The 12,222-nt window shown below is 44.9% G+C and overlaps 1 protein-coding gene across 2 annotated transcripts in view; it reads left to right on the top strand.

Moving 5' to 3' along the window:
- pawr (PRKC, apoptosis, WT1, regulator) overlaps positions 1–9,988 on the top strand; it is a 49,549-nt gene extending 39,561 nt beyond the window's left edge. Inside the window, exons 4-7 of one of the 2 annotated variants that reach the window (XM_035528721.1) lie at positions 6–40; positions 4,479–4,578; positions 6,290–6,394; positions 8,551–9,988. In XM_035528721.1, coding sequence (XP_035384614.1) covers positions 6–40; positions 4,479–4,578; positions 6,290–6,394; positions 8,551–8,637 — 327 coding nt within the window. In that variant the 3' untranslated portion in view covers positions 8,638–9,988. Of the gene's footprint in view, positions 1–5; positions 41–4,478; positions 4,579–6,289 lie in introns of both variants that reach the window. The other variant, XM_035528720.1, reaches the window with a different exon arrangement.
- The last annotated feature ends 2,234 nt before the right edge of the window (positions 9,989–12,222 follow it).

Raw genomic sequence — 12,222 nt, 5'->3', positions numbered from 1 at the left:
CACAGGAGACTCCAAGATCTGGCAGTGGTCGTCACAAGGGGTAAGCCATGCTTTGTTTGTTCTAATGCGATATGTGTATGGACAAGCGTGAAAGTGAGTGAATGAATGTGTCTCCTTGTCCTTGGCCATTGAAAGCTAGTACCCTTTAAAATAGCCACTAGTACCCATTTCCCCTAAACCTGAAGGCGGTCCCTTTTCAGGGGTTACCTCAGAAAACTAAGGTAAAGGCTTCTTTTGTCAGAACTGCTGTTCCAGCTCAATTTAAAGTTTCTGAAGTGATCGCATGCCTGTAATGGCCTCTGTCTGACTCCCTCGGTCCCGAACATCCAGTTTTTTCTCGCTTTTCAAACACCATGCTTCAGTGGAGATTTACCGTCATAAGGCACGTCCCTCTGACTCTCGGTGCGAAGTCCGTCTGTGTCGTGCACATGACATAAAGATTGTGTGCACTCTCGTATGGGGCTTGGGGTGGTCACTGGAGACTCAGTAGTATTGGGCTGGACATGTGCAAGGGTGTCGGTGCTACTGTGGTTAGAATGGCCAGGGGAATCACGCCAACAGTCTTATGAGCACTGGTGTGGACATCCAGATTGGCAGAGGGGTAACTGAGGTGAGAAGTGGTGTAGCGGACAAAACTGCGGTGAGTGCCCAGAGCGCCCTGGATGTTTGAGTTTATCTATTGTTGGTGGTGGTTCTGGTGTTAACATGTTTTATTATTTTATTAGTTTATTAATTGTAATAGCAGAGAGCGGAACAATAAAATGGCATAAGAAAAAGATGAAATGTGTACAATATGTGGGTCTTTTGAAGAACACCACTCCCCACACACACGCACACTCGACGTGAAAATAGGAATGTCTCCACTGCACTCGGAGCACGTCTGGGTGTCTGGGGAAACTGTGTCTTTCCTCTGCCTCTGCCTTGCCCATTACAGAAGTCATTTGCTTATGGATTCTGCTTCTACTACCAGGTGTTGGTAGTGAATGTAATTTTGCTTAATGTGCCGTCTTATATGAAGGATGGCAGTAACCACACTAACCAGCAGGTACTTCAGAGCATGTGTGCGTTAGAACGTTCCCAGGAGATCCGTCCGTCCATAACGCCAAGCGTAGACACCCCCAGGCTGTGAAGAGGATATTGGGCAGGCTCTTTTCTGTAGTGTATCTGCTGACAAGATCACATTTGCCTGTATGGCCAGTCTATTAAAAATTCATTTATTCATTTAGGTTCATTTATCCCTGAATGTAGTGTAATTGGGTAAGGGTGTGAGGTAGCAGTTGACGTGACTTGAGTCTTCGCGTTTACAGTTTCAAGCATTGCGTACGTATTCACTGCTACAGTGGGTCGGCATATAGTGTATTATTCACTCAGCAACAGCTGTGAAACAGGAGAGGTTTGGGACATTGGACACAGTGAAAAACAAAGCTGTGATTTACTGGTATGTGTTAGATCAGCCTGCTGTTTGTAATTAGAGCATGTGTAATTACGATCTATTGGTTGTGTATTACTGTAAATAATATATTGCTATGAACGAAATTGTAATCATTGGTTCCAGAGACCAAACCTGTTGTTGTATGTAATCATTTGTATAGACTTGAGTTACTGATATGATATGAGCGAGATTTTTTTTCCCTCATACTTTCTCACACACCTACGCTTTGCCATCTGTCCGTCTTCAAACCTGCTGGAAAATGACTTTTTTCACTCGTTGGCACATGTTCATAACCCTTTCTTTCTATCTGTTTTTTTTTTCTCTTTTAAATACATGTGGCATACACCTGTGCACGCACACACACACACACACACGCACACACACACACAAACACACCTCTTCCCCCGTACTTTCTCTGGGACCATACCATTCCCATTCTGTTGTCCTCCGTGCAGGAGGCTAATGCTACTGAGTGAGTCTTACACTCCCAGGACATGAACATTCCAATTGCACATCTGCTCTGTTCTCCCGGTGCACATCAGCCACGGTCCACCCTGTGCTCCTTCGTGGCCGTCTCATCAAACCGGGGGGCGCCCGGCTCCAGCCGAGCCCATCGTCCCAAGCGCTCGCGCACTCGTTTTTCTGCTCATCCCCTTTCCTCCCGGCACCGAGCCTGCTGGCTGGCAGAGATTTGTCTGGGAATTGTTTTTTAAACATTAAAGGGACAGGGTGTGGAACAGCATCGGCCACAGATATTAGCCCACCCAGAGGCCTCAGTCTGCTGGCCTGTCTGGGGAAATTTTCCTGTTCCGTTTGTAGCAGATGTGGGGTGTTTTTCACCTGCTCCAGAGTGAACAGAGGCCCGAGGTTTAAGAACATAAACCCGTGGAGCCTCTGATCAGCCCTGTCTCTGCACAGCTGCTTATGTTGTAGCACTCACTGCCCACCAGATTTGTCTCAGTAACACTGCCCTTGGAAATAATAATGAATGATGACTGATTAAAATAATGATGAAAGCAATGCAGGAAGAACCTTTACTCTCTGATGGCTGAAAAATCTGTGGTTATTGTGGTCTGCGTTTGAGAGGGAGAGAGAGAGAGAGAGAATGCGTGCGAGACAGATGCTTTAGCAGGTGCTTGAACTTGGATTAAGCTGTGCCAAGTAACCTCCATAACTCCTCACTCACCTCACCTACATAACTCACTCACCTCACCCACTACTAGTTGTACCGACTGGCAAGTTCACTACTGAGTCTTATACCGTCATTATTCATATATACTATAAATGCATACAGTACATGTGAATTTATATGCATTTATATATAATACAAACTGCTTCCAGGTGTCAGTGATCCTTCCAACTCCAGCAGGTCATTCATTAAAGAGGCCGAGAGCAACCATGAGTCGACTCACTAGTGCAGAGAGACCTGCCTGGAAGAGATGTGCACCTAATGAATACTAAGTCCATTCCGGCACTTCCACACAGTACACATTACACTTCTACTGCCTGCGCTGGCGGGGAACAGCCGCGCGTGGTGTGTATGACACACTAGTGAGAGTCCCAGTGTGACACAGTGCCATGATATGGATTTTGTGGGGTTTTTGTGATTTTACAAACTGCCTGTTTTTCCTCCTGCACCAGTTCTGGCCTGTTGAAGAGGTACTCTCATTTCAGACATAACAAACGTTCTGTTGTGTTTTAATCAGAACAGTGATTGCTGTTCTGACCTCCTTCCCTGACAGTTTCCTTTCATATTGGCTCTCATTGGCTATTGCGCAAAGCTGTTCTTACTTCCTAGTAAGTCTCAACACACACAACGATTAGGAACTGATCTAGGGTGAGCTGTTGCAGATCCTGAAAAAAGTTTGGAGGTAAACTCACGGTGGGCACTTCACAATGCTTCTAATGTACGTCAGCTGTTTACACTGTGTGCCGTGGGGTAAAAGGGTGACTCGGGGATCAGAATGCATTTGGGATTAGTGTCGCTGGTACTGATGGACTAAATGATCGTCTCTGGGTCCAGTCTTTCAGGTAAGCTTGGCTAGTCCTACCTCCACAGGCACCTACCAGTAGCAGAGTCAGTCCTTACAAGGGAAGAAGAGGGCTTGAGATTGAGAGCGAGGGAGTGGCAGTGAGAGAGAGAGAAACCGGAGAGGAAGAAAACGAAGATGATGGTTGGTTTGTTTGGATTTTTTGGGATGTTTTGACATGCGTTCCTCTGAAGCTCCTGTCTCCCTTCTCTCATAAATGAGTTACAGCTCCAGTGCCTGCCATTGACGAACGCAAGCGTCCATGCCCCAGTGCCTTTAAGGCTGATCCCTTCATCCTGTCCCCTCAGTGCCTTTAAGGATGATCTCCTCATCCTGCCAAAAGAGCTGAGGGAATCACGCGCTGTTGCCCCCCAAGGCGGTTAGTGCGATGTAGGAGTGAGGCGCTACAGGGGTCAGAGAGGGCTGATTCTTTGCTTTCTTTTTGAAAAGGCTTAAACATACCCCCCCCCCCCCCCCCGCCCATTTCCCCATGCATTCATTTATTCATTTGTTCACATTCTTTGAGAACTCACCCGTTAGCGGTGTGAAGTACTCTGAGTGAGCCACGGACTGAACATGTCCTTCCCATCTTTTTTCTGCTTGTTCTAGTATGCAAAAATTAGATGTTGTTTGGCTGAAGTTGTTTTTCTGTGTAGGCAGGTGCATTAGCCACCATTAGTGCCTTGCAGTGCATTGTTGGTGTGAGGTTATATGGTAGTTTAAATGCATACTTAAGTTTGTGTGTGTGTGTGTGACATTTTTAGGACAAAGGTTCTGACTATGCAGGAATAACCTACCTTGTTAGGACCAACAAATGGTCCGGCAAGGTAAACTAAAGTGACAGACTAAAAACATTTGATTTTGATTACTCCAGTTGCAGCTAGGGACAGGCTTAGGGAAATTGGTATTTATACCTACACACCTTGTCAGAACATACAGATTTATTAAAGAGTGTGTTTGTTTTTGTGTGTGCCTGTGTGTGTGTGTGCGCATGCGTTCATTTGCATACGTTTCAGTGAGGATGATTTGGGTGGTAACAGGCATCGTCAGAGCCATGGCCGCCACGCTGCCTCTGCAAATGCCGGTCTAGAGAGGAGGATTGAGGAGCTGGAGAAGGTAAGTGTGGGGGTGTGTGGGCGGGGGTGTGGGGGGGGGGGGGGTGTTTGTCTGGGGACGGGGGCGTGTATGTAACGGCTTTGGTGTTTCCTTCTTACTGTAAAATTCTTGCATATGCAACACTGGTCTTTACTAAGATCAGCTGTACACACACACGCACACACTCAGCGCTCTGTGGAAATGTAACATTGGTGTTTTTTGGGAAGGCCCAGAGAAGCGCTAATGTCACCACCGTGTTCACAGTGTGGTCAGCACCGGCTCAACCCTGCCGTTACCTCCCGGCGTTAAAAGAACAGTTCAGCCAGCATGAAGTTTACCATTTTACAATCAACCCAGATCTAGTTTACATCCATGTTGGGCTACTTTGATGAACAGTGTTTTCTTTATTAACTTTGCACCAGGACTGTGAAGCCAATTTAACTAGAAAGTACTCAAACCCCTTACATGCAAGTATTGGACTAAGCTACACTTGGGGTGCTGTACGACAGAAATCTATGAAGTAAGCAAACCTTCACCATGTAGCTGGACACTGTTGGTGTTCTGGGGTTTGTCATCTCGGTTCAGCTGTATGAAGAGAGGCAGGCCTTCTGTAAGATAGTCAGGACCACTCTGAGGAAAGTGCTAGATGATTTAAAGTTCTGGTGCAAAGCTAGAAAGGAAATATCAGTTACAAAACATGTCTGGGTTGATTGATTACATTTGGGATAAATGAGAAATTGGGTACATTTCTTCTCCAACACCACGTCTTCCATTACAAATGCTCATTAAAACCAAAACCAGTATAAATCACCCGGATAAGACATCATTCCAAAAAAAACAGGAAGGAAAACGAACATGTTCTCAGCCTATCAACAGCAGCAATTAATAATACTGCTACTACTACTACTACTACTACTACTACTACTAATAATAATAATAATATTAGTAGTAGTAGTAGTAGTAGTGATTGTTGTTCGTTATTATTATTACTACTACTAAAACTATTCTTAGTCTCTAAGAGTAAGGGATGAGATGTGTAGTCCAGCACTCCGAAGCTTTCTGAATGGTCCACTACCCTAATTCAGTCTTCTCCAGCACCTTTCTACTACAGAGCGTTTCTCTCTGAAACTCTGAGACCTTGCCTGATGTTCTAGGTGCCTCCTCTCTTCTCCCTCCCCCATCTCCCCAGTCCTGACCTTTCTGTCTGAGACATCTCTCTCCTCCCTGCTCTCATGAAACACCCAAAGTTCAATCACCTTCAATTCCAAATGTCAGTGTGCTTTTAAGAAGAAACCCACACAGAGCATGAGATGCAGCTACAGAGCTCCACATCCAGACTTACTAATGCTGGAATCTATACATTCATTTCATACTTTCATAGAACTAGAACTATACTTAGTTTTCATAGTTCACATTATTTTAGTCTATGTCATAGTTTGTGGAATGTCAACAAAGATTAATGCTGTCGCCGCATTTATCTGTGTCTTACCAAAACTTCCTGGTTATAGAAATAAAATATTGTCATACCTAAAACACTGTTGAACTTCAAGTGTGTGTCTGCGTGTGCGCCTGCATGTGTTTGTGTGTGTGTGTGTGTGTGTGAGAGAGAGAGAGAAAGATCACTCTTCATCATCGCTAAACTTGTTGGAAAATATTGGAATTTCACTTCATGAGCAGTATCGAAGTATCTTTCCTTAATGGGGTGGCTGTGTGTGTGTGTTTTCATGTTCAGGAGCTGGCCATCGAAAGGCAGGAGAATGCTAGGCTGTTGAAAGCCCACCAGGACAAAGATGAGCTGATTGTTAAGCTGAAGGAGGAGATTGATCTCGTTAACAGGGTGAGGAACTTGCAACAGACGTCCAGTAGGGGGCGAACCTGAAACTGTGCAAACACGTGCCACTTCACCACCAATCACTAATGTGAATCAGTATTCTTCAAAATAATCTGTCTCTTCAATTCTGGGCCAAATTAGCTGAGGCTTATTTATTCCATATGTATGCCATCAGGTGGGAGTTTGGGGCTCTATTCACCTTTGTTTTTGCTGTGTCAGTGAACTCTTACTGTTTGATGTCTCCCAGATCTGCCCTTTTCATTTCTGATGTCGCTTGCCATGCCTCTCTTGATCACGCCTCCCCCGTGCCCTGACAGTTATGCCGCAGGTGAACAGAAATAGTGACCAATTTATGACTCCACTCTCTCCCCTCCATTCAGTCTGATTTGTTAATGTTTCCTGCTTGGCAGAAGATTACAGTGACTGCTCTGGAGTAACGCGCCTCGCAGGCCTTGATGTATGGATGCTTGCAGCTGTGCTTTTCGATGCAGCTCAGTTGGACCTGATTGGTATTTGTGCAACACTGTAAGATTACTGTACACTGAGATGACGTTGTATGGACATGGCGCTCAGGGATACTGGGATCATGACACTCTTGATCTGCCGCTGTCTCTACGCTGAGACAGCAACGTTCATCAGATATCTGGTCTGGCTGATGGTGCTTTGCTACTCAAAATCACACTTTATTTGACTTTATTATCACCGGATAATATTGCATTTCCTTAATTGTTTCATGGTTAACGTGAATATTTTTTCCCCCTGTTTTTGCCGTTTTAATGCGTAATAGACACCGCAGACAGAAGAGGAGGTTACCTCAGTTAACTAACGCATGCCTTCAGGAACGCCTGGCTGCAAGTTTGCCCAGGAAAGGGAAGAGGGCGTCCCCTCTCCCAGTCTCTCACCCAGCTACGCCATTCGTCCCGTTTCCCTTCCATCTCTGATCTGGGGTCAGAGTGGCGGTGTGTAGCTTTCAGCCTTTTCAGAATGCAGCTGTATCTGTTTTGGACTGAGACACTAAAACATTTTTTGCAAACAATTTGCAATTAATTGGGGATTCAATTTTTTGTGGGAAAACCACAATATCTTCTGGACCAAAGCAGCAGTGCTGCCTAGGCCTCCGGATTTTAGCAGCCTGTTGGGGAAAAAGGGACATACTTATGCTAGTCATGTGACCTAGTAGATCTAGTATACTGAATATTGCATTTTGCCCTGTAACGCCTGAATTGTGCAGCAATTATGGGCTCTCATGCACAAACCCTGAAGGCTGCCCTGCCCCAGTCCCACCCTTACCCTGTCGTTTACCTTCTTGCGCAGAACTTCTTTCCCACTCCTCCGCTGTTTCCAATCCTGAAGTCTGAGAGGCTCAGCAGGGATCCACGGCTCCAGTTGGTCGGCGTCGTCATTGATGGAGCGATGAGAAAATGAGAGCCGTCACTTCCACGGGAGTGCTGCGATGAGGCAGCAGGACAGCTCGTTTGTGGCTAATGGAAGCTGCTAATGTTTAATTTGTTATTATCAAGCCTGCTGGGCTGAAGGACAGATCGAGTAGCGAACAAGCTCCTGCCTCGCTACAGTTTCCAGAACAGCACATCAGCACGTGGACGCTCCAGAGACCTGCATCCTTACAGGAATGCCAGGGGAGCGTTACTTTTCTTTGAGACCGGAATAAAAGTTTGGAGGGGGGGGGGGACTAAAGGGTGATTTTCTTGTCAAAGATGGTGAATAGATATTAAATCAGACAAGCCGACCTTCTGGGTCACTGACCAAGCTCACTGTCAGCGTTGTCACGATGTTTCAGTGGAAAAACCAAACGGGTCAGTCCCAGTCCTTTTGTTCCTCGACCACCCCAGGCTCTGTGTTTGAACAAACCTGATTGAAGTGTTCAGCTCACTCCAAGCCCTTTGTGAGACGATGTGAGGCATAGGCAGACCCATCTGGGACGTTAAAACGCCACTGAGCTGTTCTATACTATTATGAGCTCCCTTATAACTGCGCTCTCTTCACTCCTATGACTCGGAAGGGCTTGATGAATAGATGATGAACTGAATATGTTTGAGCAGGTAAATCCCAGGAATTTGCAAATCATTGGGGTGCCCAGCGATTGGCTGGAGGACCCCCGCCCCCCGCCAAGCACCCAGTCACTCACTGCGTATGTTTTGCAGGATCTTGATGACATTGAAGATGAGAATGAGCAGCTGAAGCAGGAGAATAAGACCTTGCTGAAAGTCGTCGGGCAGCTGACCAGGTAGAAGCGTGCCGGTGGAATACCTCCATCGCCTCCGGCATACGTCCCCAGCTCCCGCCGCCTGCAAGCAAGCCAGCGGAGCCCAGAAACCAGCTTCACCCCACTGTCCACTCACGCCTTTTCTGGTCCTGTCTTTCTGCGTATCGTCGTTTTGCTTTCTGGAAGAGGAACCCCGTATGGTGTGAGAGAAACACATGAGCTCTGCTAGCACAGCTGACGTAGCCACGCGGCCTTCTGCCCTCTAATAGTTCTGTTCAATGTAAATACGTGTGTACATACGGTGGGGCATTCTGATTATCATGAGAAACTAAAAAACAAAATTGAATGTACACCATGTACAGTGTACATCAGCAAACATCTGCGAACCCCCTCCCCCTTCCACTGCTCGTGTGCTTGAGCTGAAAAGGCCCTGGAGTTTGTGTCATCTCTTTGACCAGTGTGGATGTATGGGATTTGGGTTGGGGGTGTAGGTGTTTGGGTGGGGTGGTGGTATGAGTGCTATGTGTATGTAATGTACTAACACTGGTCAGGCTCACTAAAGCCTTATATATTGGCTGCATGATGGTGATGGAGTCATCCTGACTGAAATGTAAAGGAAATGGAATCTTCTATTTGCCAAAGTGGGTGTAATACCCTGCACATTACTAGCATCTGAGAAACACATTAGTCCCATTTATCCCCTAGAAACTACAAAGGCCTGGGCGCTTCGGAATGGTAAATGCCAATGCCATGCCTCGTTCCAGCCGTACTGTGTATTAAGCCTTGGAGGAGCCTGTAATGTCCAGAGCAATCACATTTAAAGTCACACAATCTTTCCATCAGCGCTATATGCCTTAGACGTCTCCTAATGGATGGCGAAACACTCAGAGGTTTTCCATTGTCCGAAGAACCTAGTGAGCTGTTATGGTAGAAATATTCATCACTTGTCTGATTTTATGTCAAATGCATAATCCAGATGTTTACAAGTTGTTTATTTTTGCAGTATCGTTAGATGTAGCTATTTGTGTTAGCAAGATTTAGCTCTAGCCTACGCTCATGCAGTGCGTTTCTAGTAATCCGATCACTGAGGTGGTGATGTAAGAAGCCTGAGCACTGGGGAAGACTGTGCTGTGTCCTGAGCAGCCACATTCTGCGTGTTTGCTCCCTACTGGGGTTCATATTCACAGATGAACAACTCTAGAAAAGCTAGCAGCACATGCTGTGTTAAAAGCCTACCGAGAGAAAGGTTTGAGAGAGAGAATGTTAAGAGCACACTGCGTGTGTGCATGTTGTGTCTCGCCCTGTCTCTAGCGCCCAACATTCTTTTGAATAATGCATGTACAGAATGTCATTTAATAAAAATTTGATGATATCTACCTCTCTGTGCATTTGTATTTAATGTGAAACACACGTGAGAGCAATTGACAAGTCTTCAGCTTTATTACTTTATTATTACACCACACACACACACACACCACACACACCACACACCTTCAAAACCCCAAAAGCTTTTATTAGTTCTGCGTGTACGAGATATAAATTTAGCACGTGAAAGGAAATGTCTTTTCACCAGTACACTGTCATTGCTCAGTGGCAGCAATAAATGTATTCTACTGAGATAATGAACTAACTTTGCTTCAAGCTAATACCAACATTTTGGGACAAATTCATTTTCCATTTCTTCTCTCATGAGTCAGTCATAGTAATATTTACAAGGAACATTGCAGCGTGAGATTTGTTAGTAAATGAGCCTTGTTAATACATGTCAAAAATGCAGTTTCTCAGATTCAATTTTTTATTTGACCTTTATTTTAATCCATCTATCAAGCAGCAAACACTATTGAGATACACATATAAAATACACATCACAAACAGTAACGTACAAGACATTACACACAACATTTAACAAATAAGGTATGAGGAATAAAATATACAACTTAATCCAATAGGGAATGAGTGACACCATACAATTTACTGATTTGAAAGTTAATGAGTTTCAGTCTATAAATGATCAGAGAGGCAGGAACAGAAATCATTTAATTATTATATTTCTTAAATTGGACACAAATATGTAATTTTAATGTTCTTGTTCCCAGTCATTAGCAGGCAGCATACTGAAATGATTTAAAAATGTTGGTGTGATAGGAATTCAGGACTTGGAGGGAGGAACCCTTACTGTACTGCAAATATTTTTTGCAGCAGGTGATATCGTCTGTCCAAGAAGAACCTTATAAATTGAAGTAAACCAGTGTATAACACAAGTGTTGTGTTACTTTAAGTAGCTTTAGGATGTCTCAGTAAAGCCTCTCAATAGAACCTGCTCAGCTGAGGTGAAAGGTCAGAGAACTGTTGCTCAGTGATGCTATCCAGCTAGAGAAACCTTATGCTTACTTTATATTAAGAATCATTTACTCTTGGGAATGGGGATAGCAAGGACAACCAAACACTGAAGGTGTTCAACAGAGCCACCCCTCTACCCACTGACCCCCCCCCCCCCCCCCCCCCCCCCCCCCCCCCCCCCCCCCCCCCCCCCCCCCCCCCCTGTCTGGCCAAAAGTAAATAATATTCAGGCAAGTTTGTTTCAGTGAGGTCCACAGCTTTGCATAACCATGTTTCAGTGCCCACTAATAGAGCTGAGTCTATTTTGGATAGTATGATTTTTGCCACACAATGTTTTTCAGGCATATTAGCAATATCAGTGAAAGGGCCAGGTGGCATAATCTGCAAATCCCATGTAATACAATTAATGCACAGCAAAGATCAGAGGAAACTAATCAAATTTATAGCGCTTTTTACAACAGCCGTTGTCATCAAGCAGCTTTACAAATGTCAGAGTCCAAGCCCCCAGTGAGTGAGCCAAGGGCGACAGTGGTCAGGAAAAACTCCCTAGAGCACGAGGAAGAAACCTTGAAAGGAACCAAGACTCAGAGGGCCAAAACACTATGCTAACAAGTGAAATGTAATAACGACTTTTGTATGCATATGAATGTCATTTAGAGATTTTTGGTGTGGAGTAGAGTCGTATTGTTGCATGATACGATCAATTTGTATTTAGCATCTAGTTTGGGGGTCCTTGAATCCAAGTCTATTTTATAGGCAAATATTTTTGCTGCCCAGGTGGGTAGCTGCCACAAAATAAAGTAAAAAATAAATAAATATATATATATATATATATATATCTGCATGTGCACCAAGAGCAGTGGGCCTGCCCCTCATGCTAATTCTCCAATAATTGCTTCCTCCTTCTCTCAGGAGGTCCAGTTCATGGGCTTTTGGATTAGCATTTTTATAAGGTGAGTCAGGAGTTGGACTTGCGGGCCCACGTCATGCTTCACTCCAGTGCTCTTCTGCCTCTGTTGCTTTGCTCCTCTCTCTACCTCCTGTTCTCTGGGCCCAAGGTTTGTACTGATGGTTCCTCTTTGCTTTCTGATGGACGAAGGCACTGGCAGGAGAATGTTCAGGCCTTTTCTGTGGAAAACCATTAAACAGTAGCCTGAACTTCCTATGCAGGATATTGTTACTCAGGAGGAGAACATACATACGGTCTATGGAAAATGCAGCTGTGTTTGCATCTGTGACCTCTTTAGTGACCTCTTCACATCTTAGTGAA

The sequence above is a fragment of the Electrophorus electricus genome, chromosome 7, assembly GCF_013358815.1.
Source record: "Electrophorus electricus isolate fEleEle1 chromosome 7, fEleEle1.pri, whole genome shotgun sequence".
In the NCBI taxonomy this organism is placed as follows: Eukaryota; Metazoa; Chordata; class Actinopteri; order Gymnotiformes; family Gymnotidae; genus Electrophorus; species Electrophorus electricus.
Note: the sequence above shows the minus strand (reverse complement) of the source record. Positions and strands in the feature narration are given on the sequence as shown.